The following is a 22,007-nucleotide window of genomic DNA, read 5'->3' as shown; positions in this document are numbered from 1 at the left end:
CTACTGAAAAGCGCTTTATAAATATAGTATGTAGATAATATCTAAATGAAGTTGCTTTACTTAGAAAATTGATTAACCTTTTTCTCTGCTTTTCAGATTTGTTTTCTAGCTGAGCACAGCCTTGTTTGAAAATAGGTCCAGCTTTCACATGTGGTGCAAGACCAAGAATTGATTCCTTTCTTTTCAAATTCTGCAGTCTTCTTGACCTTTTTAGAAAAAGGCTGTTGTCACATTTCTTGGCTTCACCTTCTCTGTGAAGAGAGATGTCCAGAATCTGATATAAGGAGATTTTAAGAGAACATAACACTGAAACCTGTAGGTCGGACTGCAGGTATAGAAAAAGAGAATAAATGGTTAATAATGAAGTGCATGTGATTTTCAAATTTAAAGAATGAACAAAAAACGTATTAATCACAGACACTTGAATTGAGGACACAATATTGTTAAAAGACGTTTATTTCATTTATTTTAAGTCTTTGCAGACGCGCGATTTTGAAATGCTTATTTGTAATTGATTTGTTATGGCACTCGGGGATGAACAGTCTATACAAAAGTGTTGGCAAACAGCAGCCATGGATGGGCATTAGTATTCATTCAGAGTTAAGTCTTTGGCAAGCAGACAAATATAACCTTCCATGACGTCCCTCCTTTAATCTCTGTGAGAAATGTTTGATCTCTTAGTTGCTGTGCTTTTACATTATGAAAGTTTACATCTACTTTCTAGTTTGTGTTTACTTAATGATTAAAACTGTAACTATGCTGCAATGAACTCTCTGCAGTTGGGTCAATGTACTGTATGAGGAAACTTTTTTTTAAGAAATTTGATTCACCAAAAGTGTTTAATATAAAAACAAAGTGTCTCCTTTTTGCATGTTTGGCAAGAAGCTAAAGTCCGTCTTTTACTGTTCCTCCAAATTTTAGAAAATAAAAATAGATTTAAATCGACTTCAGTTTTATAATGGCTTTTTTAAAATTCCTTTGACCTTGAACATAAGAAAGGGGGATCTGAGAAGTCTTGACAGATTAATTCAGTCACTGACAGCAATATGTAACCTACAGTTTTTCCCAGTGAATCCAATTTCCTGTTTCTCCTGCCCTCTCCAGGGATTTTCCACAGAAGATGGCGTCGGCTTTATCAGAGAACCCAGCCTCCGTGATTCACTCCCTCAATCTGGCTCATAACACACTTGACAACCAAGGTAGCGACTCGGTGAACTCATATTCCCTCCCACTGACTCCTCTCTGTGGGCGCATCCTATTGTTTTTTAGCTATTACTTGAGCAAAGCCTTTGTTTGCTTTCAAAGAACTCTGAATCGATCCCTGTCCTTGTAACTCCTTCACTCTCAGTGGTTCTTTTATCTGTCTTCTATGGTATTTAATTATAAGTTGTTCTTATGATAGAAAGGCATTTTCTTTTTCTTTTGTCATCACAGCTTGAACTTGTTTTTCTCTATGTGTACAAATATCTTTTTCTCTAACTACTTTTTTGCTGCATACTGAAGTGATACATTCAAAAGGGTGACACCTGCTTACAAAAATATTACTTCTATTTCCAGTAAAAAATATACAGTAATTTCTAATAAAACAAAAGTTCAAATTATTACACTGTCACAAGACACATTTTTAAGTCAGTATCTTATAGAATAATTTTTCTTAGTTGTTTTGTTTTTAACAGTTGCATGATGTGAAAGCACCTGCTCGCTTCCTTCAATTTTGAAGCTAAGTTATAACTAAACAAAACAAATAATACTTAAATTAACTAATAAAATATTTTTGCAGTTTTGTCAACAATATTAATGTAAAAAATAGCCTGAATTTAATGATAAAGGTCCCCTGTGTGGTAAATTACATTGCAAGATCACACAAAAGGTTGATACATGAAAGGTTGTTTTTTATTTATATTTACTTTTATTTTAATCCGTTTTCACCAAAACATGTCTTTAATTGGCTTGTTTTTCTTTTAACATTTTAAAAAAGCACCACTGTGTTTTCTCTGCTGATAAAGGTTTTAACCTGGAAGTGGGTAACAAATCCATTTTTTTCTGATCAAACCTGAACCCTACAGCACCAACTGCAAATGCAAAGTGTTGTCCTCCTAACAAATGATAAGTAGAAGGGAAAGAGGGGCTGATGTAACAGAGATGCATTAGCAGGAAAAAAGCAGCACTTCAATAGTTCTATGCTTTAAACTGTGTGAAGTTAATGGTCATCTAATCTTTTTTGCTTTTCAAATCAAAGTAATAAAAAAAGTAGTTTGGTCATCGAAACTTGCATCATAATGGAAACGTTTAGCCAGATTTAAGATCTGATTATTAGAAAAGTCGTTTTTTTCCCCTTATTTACAGTACATGTATGCTGCTAATGGTGGTAAGAAGGGTAAAATCTGCAACGTAATAAATATAAAAGGAATATGTCAGGGCTCTGTTTCAGAAAGCGGAATTAGTGAGAACTAAGATACATACTTGGGTCTGTATCTGCCTATCCTGTCTTTTTTCAGTTTGTTTCCTGAGTCAAGTTGCTACAAGTGACTCCATAAACCAACTCCTTTCTTCAGCCAGAATCAGAATTTCAATTAAATAAGATGCATTCAGATCAGTCATATGACAAAAAAAGTATTTGTGCTGCATTTTTTTTTTTTATTATTATTATCTTGGATATAAACTGTGCTGTACAGTAACAGTACAGATGTCCATCTGGTCCATTGCAATCTATGAGCTGATGACAAATAATCTACAATGTCAGCTCCCTCCTTTAGCTGAGAGGACAGTGCCCCAAACTAATGTGCAGATGAAGGGGTTTCAATCCTTATTAAAGCGATAATTAAAACTGATCAGAAAAATATTTTAATTTCACCTGTTTGTCTGTTTTTTCATGTTAAGTCCTGAGCAAAGGTTTAACTTCTTAAATATTATTAATTGCATTTTTGCATTTAGTCAGAAATGCTGTGTAATTCAGCAGGTAAAGGGTAAACATAGTAAAACCTTAGAAGTGTATGTTGTCTGATTTAACTGTTTTTCCATTTTGTCTTGATTACCTGCTAGGTTTTTTTTTTTCATCTGCTGGGTTACAGTATACCTAGACACATATTTTAAGCATTGTTTTATTTAGCTATGATTGCAAGGACATTGATTTCCATTTTTCTTTCTGACCCAACCCAGATCCCCATTTGCAGCCTTATTTATAACAAATACATAACTATCCCTACCTCTAGTGATAACTCAATGCTAGAGATAGAGATTACCCCCAACCCAGAAGAGAAAGAGAGGGAGGTAAGGACCTGTAAATCTTCACAGTGTGCCATATTACTGGGAAAATGGCCTTGCACTGTCCCTACATGGTAACAAAATGCTTCCGCTCACATGCACATGTTTTTCTGTGTTAAATAAGCATTATGTTGAAGATATAACTTTAATTCTCTGTCAAATCACACTCACATAAAGACTTGGCTCCGTAGTAAATATTCTTTTTTTGCAACAGCATCAATCTTTTTGTGTTTGTTTTGATAATTTCTCATATGCTGTCATTAACATTTTAACTTCCACTGACAAGTCATGCACACTTTCAAGCTTTTTATTTCCTCTTGTTGCCATAGTGGATTTTGTTTTCTGCAGTCAATTGATGAGGCCTTCTTACACACTCACATTTTTGATTACATCTGGGCTGACCTAACTCATTTAGTGTATGTTACTCTTCTGATATCACCTGTTTTGAAACCAACTCACTTACCAACTTACTCAGGGCATCTGCTCTTAACTTTACATTTTACTTTAGACCTAGTTAAGCCAACTTTCTGAAAAGGGGCCCTGATGTGGATTTTGAGGTTGCTGCCATTGTATTCTAGTCTAGTAAACTAGCCCCACCTTCCCGCAGCCAAAATCATTTTTGCCTGCGAGTTGGTCTAACCTCGATCAATGCCCCAGCCCCTAAATCTGACAGGCCAATCACAACGCAGAGATGTATTTTGAATGTCTGCATGAAAAGCGGGCGGGGTTTTGAGGGCGTGATGACAAAGCTGCACAGTTTAAGATAATTTGAGGCAAGAATATTATAATTTAAAGCGTCACTATATGGTCCATTTAATGATTTAATGCATAAAAAAAAATAAATAAATTCCGAAGTTGAGAGTACAGCGGCAACCAGCGGAGCTCCGAGGCTATCGACATCCAGGGCTAACCGCAGCCCGTCTGCAGCGGCCCTCTCACTCAGCATAGCCGTGTGTACAGGACTGCATGCTCTGATGGCAGTTTTTGATTCAGCTTTGGAATCAGTTTTGGAAGGATTAGATTTGGGGTTTTCGTTGAAACGTGAGCAGGAAGAGGCTCTATGCTCATTCATTTTTGAGAGAGCCGTTTTACCGACAGACTGTTTGTTTATACTCCCCCACCAGCTTTTTGTCACGCTTACTACGTCACAGTCAGTTGCACTTATTGGTCAGAGCGTTGGCATATAGGTACAGACATGCTTTGAAAAACAACTGGTTGTTCTCATCAACAATCTTCCGATGTCTCATTCATCGGGGCCAGACTAAATAACACCTTTCATCTCATTTAGTCAGGTTTATCAGGCTAATTGTATTCATTCTTATTTGACTCAGTCAGACCCTTTATATGCTCAACTAGGAGCCCAGTTCACTATTTGCCTCTAATGTTATTTTGTTGGGTAAATCTTCAGAGCCATTGCCTTGGATGACCCTCTGATCTGTCTGCCTTGGCAGAGCCTCAGCACATTCTAATCCCTTACAATCTAATATCCTTCCATTGCTTACCGCTATGAGAAAATGGTTTTAGGCTTTGTTTAAGCCAGAGGCACTCCGTCGCATGCACAACGCCATCCCTCATTAGCTAATTTATGCCCCACCCCCTTCCCTCTTCCTCCATCTGATACTCGTCACTTCTGTTCGCCTCAGTGGATTCCTTGTGCTCACACTTATCACCCCCTGGTGTGTCGGCATGTGTTTATGAGTATTGACAGTGTTCAGGCTTTTTTTATTGTGAGTATAAACACAACACAAAAGCAGCCACTAAATAAGATTAATGATCTGAAAACTGATTATCACACGGTGATAAAACATCCATATTTAAAAATATTTCTTTTTAATAATCACAAAGCATTTTGTACCCTCATGATTGCAACAACATTTTTAATTAGATACATGTAACTTACCTAAGCACATTATCTGCATGTAGGCTCACCACTCATCCTGCATGTGGGCAAAAATAGATAAGAAAATAATTTGTATTCCTCTGATCATTAACATTTAAAAGGTATGAAAAGGTATTTACCCACTTACAGATTTACCCTGTTTTGATTTTTTTTATCATACTGAAATCTATCAGGTCATAGAAACTATTTCAATAAGTAATTAAGTTAATATTGTTATATATCCAAAGTTTTTAAATCATGACTTTGTTCATTCTTACATGTATAAAAACACAGTATCTAAGTGCAGACTTTGGTTAGGCCACTCTATAACATTGTTATTCTTCTTTTTCTTTTTTCTTTTTCTTCTTATTTTTGAGCTGATAAAAGAGAACTTGTTTTGGGTAATTTTCCTTCTGCATAACCAGACTGTGTTTGGGCTTCAGGCCCTATAACTATAGCTCTGCATTTTTCTTATTGGATATTTTAGTCAAAAGCAAAAATCAAAATTCCAGCAACCATTGCAAGTTGCCAAGATCTTAAGGAAGAAAGAAGCTCCAAACACTTATACTACCACAATCATGCTGGAAAGTCACTATGATGATCTGGTACTGAGATACTGTTTTAGTTTTAGGACAATTGTACCATGACACACATCTTCCAAAAACAGTTGTCTTTGATGCGCTTATTATTTGTTATAAATCTTATGAGTAATATATATATATTTTTTTCTTATTTATAAATTTTTTTTTTCTGACAGATGTTAGATGTGATTTTATGTTCCTTTTGGTCAGCTGTGGTTTGACCTTTGAACTATAGACATTGTTTTGCCCAGTTTCTGTTTTATATGTAAAACTTGAATGTTGAACCTAGCTGAGAAAAGAAGATACTGATTGATTTAATGTTATTTAGGTAACAATCACAGTTGAAAATGTACTTCTTATTTATTTATTCTGGTTGTCTGTATTAAAAAAACCGACATGGTAGCTTTCACAGCACTCTGTGTTTCTGGTGTCACAGAATCAATTCAAATCACATCTGATACATATATGACATACTAGGGTTTTTCAGATCCACTACATAGCATTCCTTCCTTTGGAATACAAAAATGCTCTGTTTTCATTAAGATTTAAAGACAAAGGCAAATATTCAAAGTTAATAAGTCTGCCTTCTCTGTGTTTAATATCAGTCATCTTTTTTATTAAATGAGCACCGTTTCTCATATTTGCTCTTTTTCCTCACCTCCTTGTGTTCATCCAGGAGTCTCCAACCTAATTCAACAAGTCTGCCGGCTCAACAAAGGCTTACGCCTCCTCAATCTCTCCAAGACTTCTCTCTCCTCCAAAGGTAGGGACATTAGGCTCTTGAATCTAACCTTGTTCACAAGGACATCAGTGTCTTTTCTTAAATGTAATAAGAAGTAGCACAAAGTGGAAAAAAATAGGTTTATTACTGTTCTCCATCAATGTCGGAAACACTTTTGATCTGCCCTTTTGTCATGCAGATAAACAGACCCATGGATGCATAATTCATACTCAAAATGATATCCAGGTCAGGATTTTAAGCAGTGTATATTATTTATTTATTTTTTGGCTCTAATGCCTACATGGGATTTAAGGCAGTGTTCCAGTTGCTTTTATCCCTGACATCATGACCAGCCACAAACAGAATTATTGATTCCAAAGGATTATATGTGTATTAAACTAAATCCACATAGATTCCTGTTATAAGCTAACATTTTCTGATCTCTTTAGCATTAATGGATGTATTAATATACCTATAATTATTTTCACATAATTGTATTAAATAGTTGCTCAGCTGTTATTAATGAGAACAGAGAGCATTTTTGTTTTCAGTGCTTCATATATATTATATTTTTTAATTTAAGACCAGGGTTGAATAGCTCGCTCGCTCGCTCGCTCGCTCTATCTATCTATCTATCTATCTATCTATCTATCTATCTATCTATCTATCTATCTATCTATCTATCTATCTATCCATCTATCCATCTATCCATCTATCCATCCATCCATCCATCCATCCATCCATCCATCCATCCATCCATCCATCCATCCAAAGTACTTTATTCCATTGTACCAAGATAATGGAAAATGTCTGTGGTCTTGAAAAATTTTCTTTTAAAAACGTTTAAACATGAATACAGATTTTTGATACCATCAACTATCCCAGGCCTACAGTAATTCTTCCTGTAACATCCAGAATATCACAACATGGGATCAAATGGAATATTTTATTCAAATTCCATAAGAAAATGAATATTTTTAAAAACCATAAAGCATTCCTTTTATATTTTCAGATAAAGGATAATGTTTAAAATCAGTTTTGGTTCAATAAAGAAGGATGAAGTTTAACTTTAACCACAGTGTATGACTATTTGATTTAAAGCAACAGATGTTTTCAAAAAGTCCAGATTCCATAAAAAAGAAAAACTATGAATAGACCTTTCATTTTTTTTGCCAGACTTGCTGATTCCAAAGCCAAAAAAAATTAGGATAATATTTTATTTTATGTTCTAAACATTGAAATAAGAATTCCAAAAATGGACATTACTAAAAAAAAAAAAAAAAAATGATGTTAAATACTTAACAAGACGTCCTCTTCTTGATCATTATTTATTCTTTTTAAGAAAGTTCCCAATAGGCTGCCATGGAGACGGTTTCAATGGCTTCCTGTGTTTATTTCACAACACAAAGTCATGCTGTAGCTGCTATGAGAGGAATTAGTCTAGTAAGCAAGAAATATTTTGAGTTTTAATTGTCATGCGACATAGTGCAACAGGATCTTGCTGCATTAATTTTATCTTTAGGATTTTCATGCTTGAACTTCTCAGAACCTTTGGTGTGTATTTACTTTAAATCTCCACCTTCTCTATGGCTACTTTTTGCATCTCTCTGACTCAGACATTTTTGATCAGTTTAACCATCAACTCATCTCTCACCAGGAGTTCAATGTAGTTTTTTATTTTTTCTTCTTTGTTGAGGAAAGCAGTGAAAGTCTCTTTGGGATATTTCACAAAAATACATTTTTTTTTCATAAACATATAATCTGATCTATTATTTTATTTATTTGCTGACTGTAGGCGCTACACTTTGAGGGTGAGGGTTTACTGTTGGAACTGCCCATACATTTACAACATACTGGGCTTCGCATCCTGATGGTAAAGTTCAGATAATGAAATTCTTTTTGTAGTCTATTTGATTAAATGGATTGTAGAGGCAGTAAGATTTGTGGGTTTTCAATTGGGATTCTTGAATGATTAATAAAAAAAATACTGATGTAGATTCTAAAAGCCATATGAAAAATCTCTTGATCAATAGTAAGGAGGGGAGGCAGAGTAATATTTTTGAGTTCTGTCATAAAGAAATGCATGATTTGTATAATTGGAATGAAACAAACGTGGACGACAAAATAAAAGTTCTGCAAGTACAGCAGTTCTGCCATCAAAGCATTTCAGTTTCATGCTTTTGATGTTGCTTTGCTGCTGTTTGAGGTCATCATTCTGTTGCATTAGCTAATTAAAGGGCTGTCAAATTGATAGTTTTATGCTTGACCTTTACACTTACTCGCTATTTTACAGTTTTTGACCTAGATTCAGAAAAAAATCCTCAGATATAAACTTTTCAAAAAAATAAATAAATGGAACATACAAATAAATCATCTTGTATCTGAATGAATAAAATATTCTTATTAAAACTTCGTTATGTACAAAGTCGAATGTGCTGACAACAAAATGACTCATTTAATAGAAATCAAATTTATTAACCAATGGAGTTCTGGATTTGAAGTCACATACGAAATTAAAGTGAAAAAACACACTACAGGCTGATCCAACTCTGATGTAACATCCCTAAAACAGGTCAAAATGAGGTTCAGTATTGCGTGAGTCCTCCACGTGCCTGTATGATATGCCTAAATGCCTGGGCATGCTCCTGATGAGGTGGTGAATGGTCTCCCAGACCTAGAAACATCCATCAACTCCTGATCAGTCTGTGGTGAAACGTGAAATTGGTGGATGAATCTAGACATGATGTCCCAGATTTTTACACCAGCACATGGCCTCACAAGGGGTGTTAGGATCTCATCTTGGTACCTAATGGCAGTCATGCTACCTCTGGTGAGCACATGGAGTGCTGTTCGGCCTTCAAAGAAATGCCACCCCGCACATTACTGACCTACTGCCAAAGTGGTCATGCTGAAGGATGTTGCAGGCAGCAGAACACTCTCCACGGGACTCTGTTACCTCTGCGACAGGTTATCGGTGTTTCATCTGTGAAGAGCAGAGGGTGACAGTGGTGTATTTGCCAATCCTGGTTTTCTTGGGCAAATGCCAAGCATGCTGCACGGTGTTGTGCTTACAGCCCAACACCCATCTTTGGATGTCGGGCCCTCATTCCATCCTCATGGAGTCAGTTTCTAACCATTTGTACATATATATGCACAGTTGTGGCCTGCTGGAGGTAATTTTGCAGCACTGTGGCAGTGCTCCGCATGTTCCTCCTCGCTTAAAGGCAGAGGTAGCGATCCTGCTGCTGGGTTGTTGCTGTCCTTCGGCCTCATCCACATCTCCTGATGTAATGGCCTGTCCCCTGGTAGTACCTCCAGCCTCTGGGCACTACGCTGACATAGATGGCAAACCTTCTTGCAACATCATGCGTTCATTTGCTTTCCTGGATGAGCTGCACTAATTGAGCCACTTGTGTGAGTTGTAGAGTCTGTCTCGACCAAAACCACAAACATGCAGTCGTGGCCAAAGCATCAGCCAGAAAGCCTTGGTGCTTACAAGTACTCCTTAACTGAGTGTGTCTTTCTAATAAAAAAACAGTGAGCTAGAGCCACACACGCCATTTCTTTTGCAACTGTCAGTAGGACATTGTTTAAGAAGTTTTTTGTTTTTTTTACAGAGGTGAATTTTAAAAACAGCCTTCTATGTTGGTTAAGATGACAAGACGTAGCATCTGATTAACTTTGGAGGAGGAGTTGTATTGATCTTGCAGGAAATGAGCCCTACAGTTTCCTATTCTGGCTGGAATTGCTGTCTTGTATATTTCTCTCTGGATAATTATACTTTACTTTAAAAATATGACTACAGATTGTTTGGAAATGGTCTTGGTGCTCTTCCCATGCCAATTTATAAAACAAAAACTCTCTGTTTTCTAGGGTACTTAATATAGTATTCACCACCATACACTTTAACTGCCTCAGGTCAACAGAAAGTTAAGAACTATGTTTTATGCAGGAGTTTAGATTTGTTGATCAAGTCCATCTGCTCTGCAAGCAGCTCTTATCCACTACGGTTTTGTCTTCACCTTTCTGCCCTTGATGTGGCTGTCTTGTGTCTGTCCATTCAGCAAATTAAATAAGGATATGCTACGTGTTAAAGCTAAAAGTGTTTGAGATAGGGACACTGACACATTACAAATGTGATCTTTTTTGAAAAGCCAATGATTCAGCAGGATGCTTTGGGCTGACCTTGAGCTGTTGTTGTTGGCATTAATTTGGAGAAACTGACCACTTTTTGTTGAATACTTATAGATATCTCTCCCCCTCCTATACCTCCTTTTTGTTTGGGAAACTCTTACAGTATCTTATAAATTAACTGTTTCTTCATATGCCAGATCACAACCACAACTTCAGTATTTTTATTGGAATTTTACTTGATATACAAGAAAAGAGATCAGAATAATTAAACATAAAGGATACATAGCTTTCAGGTTTTTACCACATAACAAAATAACTTCTCCAGCATTTGCTCAGTACAACATATACATACAGTAGCTACCTTTTGTATTCACACCTGCAAGTAAAGTTTTTTGTTTTTGTTTTTATGTCCTCTATATGTCCATTTGCAGTCAGATTGGTTGGAAAAACATCTCAGAATGTCAGCTTTCAAATCCTGCTTTTCAGTTGAATTTTAGTCTGAACTAATTCTAAAACATGAACATGCCTGGACCTCAACTGTTCATCCCTCATTTAGGATTATTGTCCTGCTTGGACAATAATGCTTGTCTTTTGCAGCCTCTAACTGTTTTCCAAGATTATCCTAATCTCTCTCTCTGTCTAAATTTTGATCATCTCAGGCATGCTTCTGTTCCTAGGATATAAAAAAAAGAACTTCCTATTTCGTCCTACCTAAAAATTATGCATTTGGTGTTGATCTCCCCCCATAAACTTCTAGTAAAACACAGTGATGTTTGTGCTTGTGTAACAACATCTGCAAGGCACTGTGTCTGCTAAAACAAGCATCTGTACGGTATACTTACAGTGCGTTGGGTCATCTTGATGGCTGTTAACAGTCTTCACTTGCAGCCACTGATGAATAGATGGATAAAGGGGGAGGATTAGTCTCTCTGCCCCCTCTTCCCCTCATTTCCCTCTTAATCACTACAAATTAAGAGATGAAGAGCTTAGCGCCTTGGCTGCTTTCAAGCAACACACTCACCACGTCTGACTTCATCCACAAATGCTCTCTGGAGCAAAAGAAAGGGCAAAGTTTGCTTGCTGAACCTGTTGCTTGGGATCCTTGAAGTATCAAGGAGAAAACAGCATACCTTATATATAACATTTTTTAGTTATTGTCACCACTTAGTATGCTCATTGTGGTGTTTGTATTTTGTCATTTTCTTGTTTTGTTGTGATTTTTCTGTTGCTGTTATTTGAGGACTGAGTGAAAGGCGTCCTGATCTGAGCTTCGTTTGAGTTCAGGGAGAAACTGTGACAGGAGGAAATGTCAGCTTGCTGTTTCTGATGCCTCTGACTCTTTTTATTTAAACCTGTCAAATAACCCCATATTTTTTTCCTCAGTTTGTTGTTTTTTTATCACTGAGTGAGCTTCTCCGTATTGCTATTTCACTGTCAACAGTTGCAAAGAGCTTAAAAGTAGAGTTTTCACATTGTAACTGGAAAAAAGCGATTATGGCTTAGTGATTCATCCTTCCCTTCTGCTTTTTTTTTTTTTCTACCAGGTGTTGTTTCTTTGTCCCAGGCCCTTTGTTCAAGTGATGACTACTCAAATTCTCTTCTGCACCTGGACCTCAGCAAGAACCCTGGCGTTCTGTCAGGAGAGGATGCCACAGTGAGTGACTCTTGACAACCTAAATATGGAATCATCTTGTACTATGTCCACTTTTTTATGTTCTTGTATCTAGAAACCTGCTTATAGAATAGTTTACCATAATTTATGAAACTATTCAAGTGTTGCCAGGTAACACTGAGAATTGGGATCTCAATCTACCTTACATTCCTCTGTATTTTTCCATCTGAGCATAGACTCTCTTCCAGCTATCTTAAATTACTTCTGACAGCAATGTAAAAGCATGAACAGTGAATCACCCAGCCAATTGACTGTATCTGCACAGTGTCTTGTCCTCTGAAGCTCATCTCTGCTTGAGCTGCTTCAGGTCCCTTGGTAACTTCCCTCGTTAATTCCTCCTCTCTCTTTTCTTTAGACAAGGATATTCTATTGGACTATCTATACCAGGAAAGATTAATGCAAATTTGAATGGAGGTAGATTTGTTAGGGTGTTGTTTGATTCCTGCAAATTATCAGCTGACTGCAAAAGACTGAACAAAATATACATATATATATATATATATATATATATATATATATATATATATATATATATATATATATATATATATATATATACACTGTGTGCAGAATTATTAGGCAAATTAGTATTTCAACCACATCATCCTTTTCATACATGTTGTCATACTCCAAGCTGTATAGGCCTGAAAGCCAACTACCAATTAAGTAAATCAGGTGGTGTGCATATCTGTAATGAGAAGGGGTGTGGCCTAATGACATCAACACCTTATATAAGGTGTGCTTAGTTATTAGGCAATTTCCTTTCCTTTGGCAAAATGGGTCAGAAAAGAGATTTGACAGACTCTGAATAGTCAAAAATTGTCAGATGTCTTTCAGAGGGGTGCAGCATTTTGGAAATTACCAAGCTTTTCAAGCGGGATCATTGCACAATCAAGCGGTTCATGGCAAATAGCCAACAGGGGTCAAGAAGCGTGTTGAAAAAAGAAGTCGCAAAATAACTCCCCATGATTTGAGAAGAATCAAGCATGAAGCTGCCAGGAAGCCATTAGCCACCAGTTGTGCCATATTTCAGAGCTGCAACATGTCTGGAGTGCTGAGAAGCACAAAGTGCTCAATACTCAGGAACCTGGCCAAGGCAAAGAAAGCCGAAAATAGGCCACCTTTGAACAAAACACAAGACAAAACATCAAGATTGGGCCAAGAAATATCTAAAGACTGATTTCTCCAAGGTGTTTTGGTCTGATGAAATGAGAATGAGTCTTGATGGGCCAGGAGGATGGGCTCCAGGCTTGGCCAGTAAAGAGCAGCAAGTTCCTTATCGACTCAGATGCCAGCAAGGTGGAGGTGGGGTAATGGTATGGGCTTGTGGGACCTTTTCGGGTTGATGATGGAGTCAAGATCAACTCCCAGACCTACTGCCAGTTTTTGGAAAACACCTTCTTCAAAAAGTGGTACAAGAATAATTTGCCATCACTCAAGAAAAACATGATATTCATGCAGGACGATGCTCCATCACACGCATCAAAATACACTACAGCATGGCTGGTCAGAAAAAGTCTAAAAGGAGAAAAAATAATGACATGGTGCCGTTGTTCACCTGATCTGAACCCCATTGAGAACCTGTGATCTTCATGAAATGTGAGATCTACAGGGATGGAAAACATACACCTGTTTGGATGGGTATATGTTTGTTTTTTATTATGTTGCCTAATAATTCTGCACAGTAATATTTACATGCACACAGACATCCTCATAAAATGGGTTAGGGTATGAAACTTTGATGTAAATAGTCTTTTGGGTTGATTGAGAACACAATTGTGGCCCAATAATGAAAATAATGTTTCTACTGAGTTTTGAGGCCTCTAAAGGATGTAACTGAATGTTTATTTAATTAAGAATTTTTCTTCTTTTCAACATCTCTGATTTAATGTTGCATGTATGTGGAGTACGTTACCAATGTATTGATTACCCCCTGTGTAGTGTAGAAACACATATTTGTACTTTTATAAGGATTTTATGTTATAGACCAACATAAAGTAAAGTATAATAGTGAAATGTGAGGAAATTGATGTGCGGCTTTCTGTTTTTGTCTAAATGCAACAGAATTCACTTTTCTTTCACCTGATGCATTACTTTGTGAATCACCTTTTGCTGCAACTGTAGTTGTGAGTCTTCTGGATTTTATCTTTATGAGCTTTGTACATCAAAGGAATAGATTTTTTTTTGTCAATTTTCTTTTGCACAAAAGCTTAGCTTCAGTTATTTGGATGGAGAATCTTTAGGAGTAAGTTTTCAAATATCAGATTTATATTTTGGTTAACAATTGCATTCATTTTTTTTTTCATTTTGCAGCATCCAGGCAATTTTATTGTTCTTTTGGTTTTCTTTTTCAGGATCGATCTGTATTTAGCTCCATCCATCTTTCAATGTACTCTTAGGAACAATTTGTTGCTCATCTGTTGTTTAATCTCATCTCTAGCGATCAGATTGAGCTTCTCATATACGTATAATTTTGTGATCATTTGTTTCCGGTGATGGGACTAACGGCATTCACCAGATCTGAATGCCCTGTTAAAAAACTTCACATCGCGTTCCCCCCTGATGTCATTTACGTTGAGTTGCAATAAATGCAAAACTCTCTGCAGGTTTTTGTCTTTGTCGTCCGCTCTATTCAGCTGGCTTTGGAAACACATGGCGAGAAGGTGGGGGCTGGGTGGTAAGGGTTACGGGGGCGAGAAACGCAGAAGTAACGCAATAATTACTTTTACTAGTAACTAGTTACTTTTATTGTGGAGTAACTCAGTTAGTAACTCAGTTACTTTTTGGGAGAAGTAACTAGTAACTATAACTAATTACTTTTTCAAAGTAACGTGCCCAACACTGTTTGTTTCTGAGTTATTTATCCTAAGGGTCCCTTAGGATAAGTAACATATAAGTAGCAAAATATAAGTTAAAAAGATCATCACTGAGACATAAAGAGGTTGAGTTGAGAAAACCATTTGAGCAATATTTCAGAGGGATTATCATTATAAAAAGAGATTTCGCAATGGTAAATGGCCTGTACTTACATAGAGCTTTTTCTAGTTATTAGACTTGAGCACTTTACACTACATTCTGTCATTCACCCAAGGACACAACAACACTGGAAGCCAGAATCGACAACCCTTTGGTTGCAAGGCAAACTCCTGCATCTGACGCCACTGTCACCCAATTTGATTTAAACTTTGTCTTGGTTGTTTTGAATGCGAATTAAAGAGATTGGGATGAGATTAATCTGAGAACTCATATAGTGAGCAGTGACAGACAGTATGTTTATTTCTCACTAAGCCATAACTGAGACAGTAAGGAGATGAAATTGAGACATATTTGAAATCGCCAATATATGTGTAAATTTTCCTCTTAGCTGATATCTTGAAAAGAGAGGGATGTAAGAGAATTTAGATAACTCACACAATGCTCACTGTTGGAATTATTTCTCAAGAGAGATATTTGAGAAGAATGAGAAAACCACTCTGGTCTCGATTAGTGCTCATTTATATCTAGGAGATGTAAATGTGACATAAAGGATATCTCATCTTCAATTTTGCTTTGCTATGTCCATTCTGAAATTGAGTATCCATACCAAATGTTACCACAAGGTTTTGTCTTGATAATGGATGTAATATTCACATCAGAAAATAATAAAAATGACACCTTATGCCTTTCTTACATCAATGGCCTCTTTTTTCCACTTCCATGATCATAGGATTTTTAGTGTAAAGGGCTGATTGTTGTTCTGTGTAACCATTATCCATCCTGACCTGCTCCTCTTTGAAGTTTTTCTATCATTAACTTCTTAGCTGATTCTCTTAATAAGGCCGTACTTGCATCATCTGCTGGTTTTAGAGATTGCTGTGTCTTGGTAGGTTCGCAGTTCTTTCATGCCTCATCTGTTTTCAGCGGGATCGATCATTGCTCTGGAAGAAGCCCAAAGCTTTAGGAATCGTTTAATAACCTAAACTTGCTCAACCTCTCCACAAGGTTTTTCCTAAACTGTTTGCTGTGCTCCTTTATCTTAATCTGAGAAACCTCTGAGGCCTTCACAGTACAATGGATTTATAGTGAGATTAGATTACACAAAGATTGACTTAGTTTACTAATGTCATCACTTCTAAACATAGGTGGTGGTCTATCGAAGTCTTATGTCAAGGGACATAAGATGTAAGGAAGCTGAATTCATGCTACACTTTATTCCATTTCAAAATAATGTAATATTTGATGTTGGTTTATCAAATAATATTCCAATAAAATAAAATAAAGATGTTTTTGTAATATTGCTCAGTCTGTTTAGTCAATACAATAGATATAAATAAAAATGTTTGGTAACAATTTTTTGAATCTACCAAATATTAGTTTCCTGAATAATTAGACATTTAATCTGTGTTTTGTTTTTGCAGAACCTGTACCTCTTCTTGGCCCAGCCCAACTGCCTGGTCCATTTGGACCTTTCAGGAACTGACTGCACTGTTGACTTGGTTTGTATTTTTCCCATTTAATTGACTCTGTCCAAACATAACCATATGATTTTACAACTATGCTATTGTTTTTATTCATAAGTGTTTTAAAGCAATGTTTAGTTTTACATTTTGATTTTAACCTTCTATGATGATTTTACCTGTAGCACTTTGAGATGTCTTCCTAAATGTAAAGGCATTACAAATAAAATGTATTATTATTGTTATTATTATTTCATCTCCAAAATGGGCTGCAGACTGCTGTCCTGAATGTGAATGGCACATCATGCAAAACCTCAGTAGACTCAGTTTGAGATGTATTCTGTGTGTGGCTAAAGTGCCAAGCAGGCACAGCAACATAAATCAGTAGCCCCTCGTGAATCATACAAACATATGGTATAAATGCAGTGTTCTGTAAATCTCTAAAGTAAAGTGACATAGTTGTTTTTCTTGCATCTAAGCTTACAAATGTGCACCAGTAGTGTCTCACTCCATTAGTAGATTGGCTAACGGCTCATAGGATATGGGTATTCTGTCTGAGAAGGATTCTGTGACTGCATGTGAATGTGCCTAACTCTGTGTCACTGCTGATAAGGCTTCTAAAGTGCATCACTGAATACACAAGTGAATCATGAAATGAAGCAGACGGTGATACTGTATGTGTTGGTGGTGTATTGCTTTTAATAAACACTGTGAGGTGGGATGATTTAGCAAATTCTCAGTCCTCCGGGTCATGGCAAACCATGTTTTGTTTTTTTTTCTCAAAAAATAAAACACAAAAACTCACACAAACAACTTTTAGTTAGATACCTGGTATTTTAGGCACCTGAGGAATATTTGCCCAAATCAAATGCAAATCAATGACCCACCCATTGTTCTCCTTGGTTATTTGAGTTTTATGTTTGATTTGATCATGATGAGACTGCTTGTGTAACATTATAGAATACATAAAAAACAGAGGAATATATCCTTGGGAGCTGAAATCACAATCCTCTCTTCAGTGATGGCTTTTCTCTTTAAATGAAGATGCTTTCTTTACATTTCTTTCAAACCATCTGTCCTCTGTGTGTCTCTCTGCTCAGAGCTGTTGACTCTCCTGTGTTGTGCCATACCTGTGAGGAAATTTGGTTTGGTTTCTCAATTGTAAGAGCCTGAACAGTCCTCATTGGACTGAATTATTGTACTGCATATTCAACACCATTCAGCTTTAGTTTGGTTTTTGTTTCTTTGGGATGAACCAGTTTTTGTCTGAGGTTGAAATTCACCAATATGTTCTAAACACAACTTGACGGTGAAAAAGTGTTAAATGTTTCAGATAGTCAAACAAATCTAGATATCAACGCTAGGCTGAGTTAACGCAAAATGCCCTTTTAAACTATTATTTATATTGGAAAGAAAAAAACCTAGAAAGAGCCTCGCTCTTTCCTGAATTACGCCTACAATTTTAACCAATGTTTTTTTAAGCTCATTGAAGGTTTCTCAGAAGATCCCATAACACAATGGCAGCTCTGGCACTCCTGACTTACCCCAGCTAAGGTCGGCTTAAATAAAAAGTAAATCTGGTCTTGCTGCAGTGATAACAGTAATAACTGAACCTGCTGAATTTGAGTGCTGCCAACAGGCTCTAAAAAATAGAGGTTGGGAGTCAGCAACAGCTGAAAGATTTTTTCTTATTTTAAAATCACATAAAAAATTATACTAATTATCGACAGATTAAGATAAATGTAAAAAAAAAAGACAGAAGACTAAAATATGACAAATAGTGAAGGGAGGTATTAAAATAAACAATGTACATCTGATATTGACTATGAAGATCAAACGTTTCCTGAAGCAAAGCTTAGAACAACCTAAAAAAAAAAAAATTATAAAACTTGCAGCAAAACAAGTTGGTGGTAGAGTGGTAGAGGTAGAGTGATTGTGTAAATTTCTGCATAAGAATCTGGACATCTTGCTTTACTTCAGCAAACTTTAAGCAGAAAATCCTGATATCTTTGCCCATACAGTATACATAAAACTCACGTCTGACTTTTTCATGGCAGGGTTAATGGCCCAATTCAGATCATTTCTCCTGGGGGGAAAAAAAAAAGTCAGAGTTGAGCCACTACCATGTCTGGCACTAAATCAGAAATGTATTTGTTAGTTTTCATAGACTATGCAGTTTGAGCTGTCATGCTGCAATTTATCAGATACATCAATGTCCTGATTCTCTTTACCCATCCACAAAGACTTCTCTATAGTTGCAGCAGTCAATGACCTCTTTGCTAAAAGCCATTGTTAATAGTTATGCCCTATTTTTCTTTACCTTCTGTAAACTTGTCATGATGCAGTGATGATATGGATGGCTTCCATTACTCAACAGGCAAATATTAACACAGAGACATCTGCGCCATTTACACTACCCTTTTCAAACCATGCCGAGATCAGTCAGAGCACGGTAACCGAGCTACAGTAACTGTTGAATGCAAATGGCACGCACAACTGAACAGGACCATACCAGACACAACCGAACCACGCTAAACTGGTACTAGTTCATCAGTAGTGTTTGGCGTGGTTCAGTTCTGGCTCCATTTTCAGATAACAAAGAGCGCATGAGCAGAACACAGAATTTCAGACATTCATAAAAATACTAGCTTCCCTACCACGCCACATGATTTCCAGTGATAATTCTGCTTAGCAGTGTGATGAACCTCAACATCCGTCGTTTCCTGTGTCTGTAATTGCCTCTCAGGTACATCTCAGGGTGAGTGGCAGCCTAGTGGTTAGGGCATAGGGCTTTGAATCCTGAGGTTGTGAGTTTGATCCCTCACTCCCGCATACTGCCACTCTGGGTCCCCAACACTGCTCCCTGGGTGCTGCACAATGGCAGCCCACTGCTCCCCAAGGAGATAGGTTAAATGCAGAGAATTCATTTCGTTGCTCTGTACTTGTGACATTGGGATGACAATAAAGTTGAATTATTATTATAAATTCACCGAAGGTTGCTTTCTTCGCCCTGACTGAAATATCACAATGATAACAAAGCATAACTTCCTGAATGTTACGGCCGCTGCCATGTTGGTTTGCTGGTTTACTTCTAGAGAGGAGTAGTACCATAGACCATCACTAGAAGGCGAGGAACCATGATAGCGTGGTGGGAAATGGTCATTAGGAACTGAGCTCAGCACGGTTAATTGAACCAAGCTCGTACCAAACTCGGCACAGATCGGTTTTCAGAGGGTGCTGTAAATGGGGTAAGAGGCAGACATTTTTTTCGCTTGTCTTGTTTTTAACAGCCACATGCAGCTGCTGCTGTGTGACGTCCTTCCTTCCATCCTTCCTTCTCCATGAGCCTGTTTGTTGGAGCCTGAACCATTCAGGCATAAGTGTGATCGCAGTCACATTTAATTTGAACAACCACTAAAGTAAAAATAAAAAAGATCAAATGTTAGAAGCAAGTCGAAATTAAGTATTAAGACCTTCAGTGTGTACATAGCCTGAGTTACCCTTAAGCCGGGCGTACTCTGTGCGATATGGGGCGTTTTTCCAGTCGTGCGAGAATCTTTCGATCGGGCCGACTTTCACATTAATCGTGAGTCGCGTAGTTTACAGGAGGTTACGAGGGGCGATCAGCCTAAAATTGACAGACCGTAGTAGCCATGTTTGCTTAGCTTAGTTCTGAAAAATACCAAATTCACTCAAGACTTTCTAAAGCTGTGGCAACCCCTTAAACAGACAGTAAAAGCATCCTAAGAATTCTTCTAAAAAAAGTGGAGCGGATTATTAGGTTTATAGAGATTACTTTCCAGAAGGTTAGTTGCCGTAGCTTTTTGCAGAAATACATTTCGTATTTACTCTAGTGATCTTATCATATTAAATTTCCTTAGTTTCTACCATATTTATTTTTAGCCCGGTTTATATTTATACTCTTTAATCTTAAAATATCTGCAAAGGTCAGGGAAAAAAATGTGAATCTAGATGTCTTGCATGGGGAAGCCTCTTAATTGGCTATGCCTCTTGTCCTCCCTTCATAATTTGGGCCCATGTTACTTTAAAGCTGACAGTTGATTGAAAGCTGTCAGAACCTTTGTTTTGTTTTGTTTTTTGTTTGCTTGTTTTCAGGCAATGTCTTCAAAATGACAATGAAAATCTCATAATGCAAAGGAAAGCAAAACTCCAAACCTGTAAAGTCAGACCAAATCATCTTCAGTCATGCAACTCAAGTAAAGGATCAACATTTTGCTCATTCCTGGCATTGCTTAAACTGGATGGTGCTATAAGTACAAATTTACAAAATCCTATTTGTCATAATAGGCATGTATGAATATATAAAATAAATATGAATCTGTGTATATATATAGCAGAAGCTAAACACAACGGTAATGAGCCATTATTTACAGTAAGAAGTAAAAAGAATTACAAAGCATAAATGTTAAAATGTATCTAATATGGTCACTCTCATGAAATTCACACCACATATTGCCAAAATGGCACATTTGAAAGCCAAGAAACTGGTTAAAATGTGTCAGTAGTTGACATGACGCCAACTGTAAGATCAAGCCGCCCACACAGAAAAACAAGCCAGTGTAAACAGAGATTTGACAAACACAAGATAGTTTTACCAGCGACATCCTAAAGCCCGACGTTACCTGCAGTATTTATTGAGGCGTTTTACACAAACAGCAAGTGTTAAGGCAAAGACAACTGGTATTTTTTTTTCCATATCTAGTCAGTAAAGTAATTTCAAAGAAGAAAAGAAAGAATAGACAAATTCACATTAAAACCATTAATATCCAGAGAGAGGAAGAATAAGAGGGACAGAAAATCATGTTGGCTATTTGAAAAGGTTGTTTAAATCAACAGAGTGCAGTTAGTTACCACATTTTTTGTTAATAGTTTAGAAAAGAATAGTTTTTTTTCCAACCTAACTATTTTACAAACTATATAATAACATAACAATGTACCAACAAAAAGGGAATATTTTCCTCTTAATTTTTTACTGACAAACTTTTGGTATTATTGTTGTGTTCAGCTGCTCTGCTCTGCTAAGTTTGACAAGTTGTGTCCATTTTTCAAGATTCCTTTTCAGTTTAGAGAATAGTATAAACTGTGTTCTGCTCTTTAAACACTTGGGGTAAAACCTGTCTGAACTGCTTATTCCCCATTAACCAAATGTTGTCATTTATCAGATTTTTGTTAATTTGTTTAATTACTACACCTTCCTAGTGCAAAATCCAGACATTGGTGATGCAGGAGCGTTTCACTTGAGGACAAATGACAATTGCTGATTAATCAGTTGCTGAGAAGACTCCTTGATCAATGGTTT

General features: G+C 36.7%; 1 protein-coding gene across 1 annotated transcript in view; it reads left to right on the top strand.

Annotated features, from left to right (window-relative positions):
• The window catches only part of lrrc16b (leucine rich repeat containing 16B), a 131,215-nt gene that overhangs the window by 52,804 nt on the left and 56,404 nt on the right, over positions 1–22,007 (top strand). The window contains exons 11-14 of the mRNA XM_015379428.1: positions 1,105–1,199; positions 6,401–6,487; positions 12,124–12,233; positions 16,649–16,726. Coding sequence (XP_015234914.1) covers positions 1,105–1,199; positions 6,401–6,487; positions 12,124–12,233; positions 16,649–16,726 — 370 coding nt within the window. The remainder of the gene's footprint in view (positions 1–1,104; positions 1,200–6,400; positions 6,488–12,123; positions 12,234–16,648; positions 16,727–22,007) is intronic.

The sequence above is a fragment of the Cyprinodon variegatus genome, unplaced genomic scaffold, assembly GCF_000732505.1.
Source record: "Cyprinodon variegatus isolate N-32 unplaced genomic scaffold, C_variegatus-1.0 Scaffold192, whole genome shotgun sequence".
Classification (NCBI taxonomy): Eukaryota; Metazoa; Chordata; class Actinopteri; order Cyprinodontiformes; family Cyprinodontidae; genus Cyprinodon; species Cyprinodon variegatus.
Note: the sequence above shows the minus strand (reverse complement) of the source record. Positions and strands in the feature narration are given on the sequence as shown.